This window comes from Phaseolus vulgaris, chromosome 3 (assembly GCF_051622355.1).
Source record: "Phaseolus vulgaris cultivar YP4 chromosome 3, ASM5162235v1, whole genome shotgun sequence".
NCBI lineage: Eukaryota > Viridiplantae > Streptophyta > Magnoliopsida > Fabales > Fabaceae > Phaseolus > Phaseolus vulgaris.
The window spans coordinates 38,752,320-38,757,567 of record NC_143500.1 but is presented as its reverse complement, the minus strand read 5'-3'; the positions used below and the strand labels follow the sequence as shown (position 1 = coordinate 38,757,567).

Genomic DNA, 5,248 nt, shown 5'->3' with positions numbered 1-5,248 from the left:
CCAAGTTTTGTTGTCTTCGTTATGCTGATGTCTTTGTCTATTATTAACTGCTAAATCTGTATCCTGTAATCTCTACAAAAATAATCTACAGAATTTCATATAGTATATCACAATTCAAGCACACAGGGATTTTCAAAAAGCCAGTTATGGTAGAACTAAGTTCTAAAGGATAAGTCCAACAATTTGTAGTTGATTTCACATGACACTTCTAATTAACCAAACAAAATTCAATATGGCTGACGTTATAGGTGTGGGATTGCGATGGTGATGCAACCAAATAACCAAATCCTCCTCAATCAAGCACATGTGGTTCTGAACATACACAAACTCCAATTCAAAGAAGGTAGAAGTAACTTTCAACAAAGCCGCACTATCATAAGCCCCACACCTAATCCAACGACACACGCACAATTGATAGTTCATAATTCACAGACAGAATCAACCTACATGCATATGGAATCATCATCACAACGTTGCTGCTGATTCCAGAAATTGAAAATGCATCCTCGGCACAGGTAAAAGAATCACGCTACACAGAGAGCACCCACTGTCCAGCCAGCCCAAAAGACCAAACTATGACTTTAAACAACTCTTACCTTCATGTCTAAAAAACTTAAAGTTCCTAAACAAGAAAAAAAAAAAAAACAATGAGAGTGAGACATCACATGCAAGTGTACACATATATATATTCATTCAAGCACTATGGCAGGTGTGGAATTCTGTGGGGAATTCCAGAAGATGTCTTTAAGCGCAGGACGAAGCTGCTTGCTGCAGAACTGGTTGTACTCCAAGGTATCCCCATTGTCCTTCTTCACTTCAACCACCATAAACGACGGAGTCACGGAGTAAATATCCGCCGCAATCGCCAGCTTTCCCTTCCTCCCACGCTCCTGCCCCTGAAGCCTCACCTTCGTCTCGCTACTTTTCATATCGAACTTCCCCGCCTTCGCCACCTCCTCTAGCCGCGATATCACGCTGCTGGGCGTCCCAGCCGTCGCGAACCTCATCTCCTCCCTCTTCTTCTCCTCAAACAGGGGCGACAAATCGAACCCCTCTGACAACGAGATTATGTGAAACGCGTTCATGGTGGCGGGCGTCTCACACTTCTCTTCCAAATCCATCTCCGCCACGTCTTCCACCTTTCTCGGCACCGGTTTCTTAAACCAGGAAGACTCCACGACTTTAGAGATACTGATCCGGGTATTCGGGTTGGGGTCGAGGAGTCTGGTAACAAGCCTTCGCGCCTCGACGGAAAACCAAGGTGGACACTTGAAGTCCCCTCTGTAAATTTTCTTATACATGGCAACCAAATTATCATCCTGAAAGGGTAAAAACCCTGCGAGGAGTACGTAGAGGATGACCCCACATGACCATATATCAGCCTTGGCACCGTCATACCCTTTTTTCGCTATGACCTCCGGCGACACGTACGCGGGCGTGCCGCACGTGGTGTGCAGCAGCCCATCCTCTTTGAGGTGGTCGGCGAAGGCGGTGAGTCCGAAGTCGGAGACCTTGAGCTTGCCGTGTTCGTCGAGGAGGAGGTTCTCCGGCTTGAGGTCGCGGTGGTAGACGCCGCGGCTGTGGCAGAAGTCGACGGCGGAAATCAGCTGCTGGAAGTAGAGTCTGGCGACGTCCTCCTTCAACCGACCTTTGGAGACCTTGTTGAAGAGCTCTCCGCCGCGCACGAGCTCCATGGCGATGTAGATCTTGGACTTGCTGGCCATGACTTCGTGGAGTTCCACGATGTTTGAGTGCTTCACCATCTTCATAACCGAGATCTCCCTCTTTACCTGCTCCATCATCCCCACTTTTATCACCTTCTCCTTCCCCACCACCTTCATCGCCACGTGCTGCCCCGTCTTCAGGTTCCGCGCGTGGTACACCTTCGCGAACGTTCCATGCCCCAACACCCTCCCCAGCTCGTACTTTCCGTGCAACAACGTCGATCCCTCGCTCACCCCTTTCTCTTTCTCTTTCTCTTTCTCACTCATCCTTACTTAATCAACTACAACAACAACAATAACACTGGATACTATCCTATACAGCAGAAATTAGGGTTTGTTTGAAATTGGGAATGGGAGATAGATGAGGAATTGGATGGAAAAATATGTACTAACTACCCGTCTTCCACATGTTTCCGGTGGCAATGTCTGCCGGAAGTTCTGCGTTTGGCAGGGCCACCTGCCTCAGACGGAGTGAACCAATGGATTCTCATTTCTATGCATTCCCTTCTCTGCAGTTGCCACCTGAAAAGACACAATAAATCCCTATCTCAATCACTCAATAATTGTTTCTTTTAAACCCAATTCTATTCTATTCAGCTTCCCCAATACAGTGATTCCTCTTCAATTTATAGGGCTGGATTTAAATCTGACGGTGGACAAAATAAACACGTGTATGGACCATCCGGCACTCCACGATGGACTTGTCTTTTCCATTTTGCCGACTCAATCAAACCACACCACACCCCATCCCACTGTTTAAGCTAACCCAGCCACACCGTTCGATCGGATCCATCAATCGTTAGGTTCCTCTTCTATTTTTATTTTATTATTTTAATATTTTTAATTATTATAAAATTATTTATTAATTATGAAAGGTATTTGTTTGTCAATTATTGAGTAGGGTCTGGTGTGTGTGAGCTCATAGGGGTCCCCTCTTTTGGCTGTTACAAACTTCAGAGTTACCATTTGCTTAATCACATCACATCCAAACACAAACAACATATCACTTATAACAAAAGAGACAAAATTCATATATATCATCTTTGTTACTTTAAACATTTCTTTTTCACATATTTCTCTACACATTACAAAAATTGATTTAATAGTTAGTAGAGAAACAATAAAAGAATATAATAGTCTTCCGACTGGTCGATAACGCTCAAGTTAAAGGTTAACCAGATTAATAGAGCTAATTCACGGTTAAGGGTGGTTTAACACAACCCTAAACGCAAACAAACTCCCTTAACCTGGTCCAGCAGTAAAGGTTCATTAAGGTAATATGAATAACACGCATTTCAAGAAGAAAGGTACGTCATTATCTACAGTACTCTGACAACCGAGTACCGATATTTCATTGACTTAAGCGTTGGAGTGTCTTTTGCATGTACCACCCCACCTGAGAAGTTGAACGATCAAGAGAAGGGAAGCACAACTGGGAGCGCAAACGTGTCAAGGAGTATCAAGAGTGTTAGACCGACCGGTTACATTTTTACTGATGATAATTTTTTTTTTAGATAGAATACGGTCATTGGAAAATGTTAATTTTATAATTTATTCACTTAACTCGAGTTTTTTTTAAAGAAAAGCTATCTTAATTAAAATTCAATATAAAAATAATTCTATTTATTTATTCTATTTATTTCTTTTGTAATTCGAGACATAAATGTGGTTATGTTACTTTCAATACCTATGTAGTTGTGGTTATTTCAAGGTGTTTGTTAGTATTGAGTATTCGAACAATAATAACATAAATTTAATGAAATTTTATTTTTTCATGATATATTAAATGCAAAATAATAAAAAAATTGCCATATTTTAGATAAAATTATTAATTATGGCAGTTACGATAAATGTTTGTGTGCTAGAAAACTTATAAATATTTTAATTTATAATTTATTATCTTTTATACTTCCATTCTTGTACTTTAAAACTGGTAGAATAAGTGGGGTTACATTTTAGGTAAATAATTTCATACACTAAATATATTTTAGGTAAGCTTTATTCTATTCTATTTATTTATGATTTAATTATTTTTTTACTTTCTATATTAAACTGCAAAAATCAATTTCATATTTAAGAAATTATAATGTTTAATGTCATCTTAATTATTCAATGTGTTTGATTTTAATTTTTTAAAAATATTTAATATTAATAATAATATATAATTTAATGTACAATAAAAAATGATTAAATTAAATTTCAAAATACTAAATTAAATATAATTTAATGAGAACAATCTAAAAAAGAAACACATTAAATCTTACAAATATTGAGATTATAGTCAATATTTTAAAAATTTAGGATTCAATTAACTTTTTTGTAGTCTTAATATAGAAATTAAAATGATAATTAAACTCGAAGTACATTTTTATTTATAGACATTTAATTTGGTCTTGTTGACATACTAATTTAAATTTCTCAGTATAAAAAGGAAATAGCCCTGTTTATTCTTCTATTAATTTATAAAAAAACATTTTATAATTGTTTCATGTATGACACCCACCAACCATACAGACTAAAGAGCCCCATATGTATAATATATTCTTATGTTTTTTATAAAATTTTATTTGAAAAGCCAATTGATTTAGAAACATACTTTGTACATTTTTATTTTTTAAAATAAACTAATTTATATACTTTAATCTAACTAATATATTAAATAGGTAGCATGTTGCTAATGAATCGTGATTGTTGTTACTGTGTCAGCCTAGCTGATATATATATATATATATATATATATATATATATATATATATATATATATATATATATATATATATATATATTTATTTATAATTATATATATATATATATTATTTATAATTATATACCTCGCTTTAATTTAAAACTGTGATAGAAAAAATAAATTTAATGATTTGTATTAACTATTATAACTATGAATTAAATATACAGTCCATAAGAATGGTAATATATCTTACAAATTTAAAATAAATAATCAAGAGTATTTTAAGAAAACAGAGTAACATAAACTAATTGGAAAAATAAAAATAAATAATGAATATGCTAATAAAGACCCTTTTATTTTATTTCAACTAGTATCAAAATTGTATCATTTTTGTAATAAATTATTACAGGTGGATTAATTAAATAATTATTACATTAAGTTATTGTATACATGTGCGTATAAATTATAATTAATCAATCTACATGCATTATACCACTTATTTAGCTTATCTCTTTTTTTGGTGAATTTCTTTAGGTTATCTATTTTATAAGAATCTCGCCATATGTCTGTACCATGCAGATTTATTTTTTAAAACAAAAAATAATAATTGTTATTATTGTAAGGTATCATAATTCTAAAAACCTGATGAAACGGCGAAGATGAATATATATATACTTTTTAATTTGTTATACTTTACTCCTTTAAAACAATAATTAAAATATTAACTATAAAATTAATATTTTTTATAATAAAAATTAATTAAAAATAAAAATAATTAATTATTATATTGACTAAATTAAATATTATTTTATAGAATAAATAAATTATTATTATATAA

The 5,248-nt window shown here is 34.2% G+C and overlaps 1 protein-coding gene across 1 annotated transcript; it reads right to left on the bottom strand.

The window, feature by feature from the left end:
• Positions 1–402: 402 nt before the first annotated feature.
• On the bottom strand, positions 403–2,448 carry LOC137807450 (CBL-interacting serine/threonine-protein kinase 6). The gene has a single exon (XM_068608103.2). The coding sequence runs from the start codon at positions 1,989–1,991 to the stop codon at positions 690–692; it is 1,302 nt and encodes a 433-aa protein (XP_068464204.1). The 5' UTR covers positions 1,992–2,448; the 3' UTR covers positions 403–689.
• Between the last annotated feature and the right edge of the window lie 2,800 nt (positions 2,449–5,248).

Coding starts and splice junctions, on each gene's coding strand:
- LOC137807450 (XM_068608103.2), bottom strand. CDS start 1,991: ATGAGTGAGAAAGAGAAAGAGAAAGAGAAAGGGGTGAGCGAGGGATCG.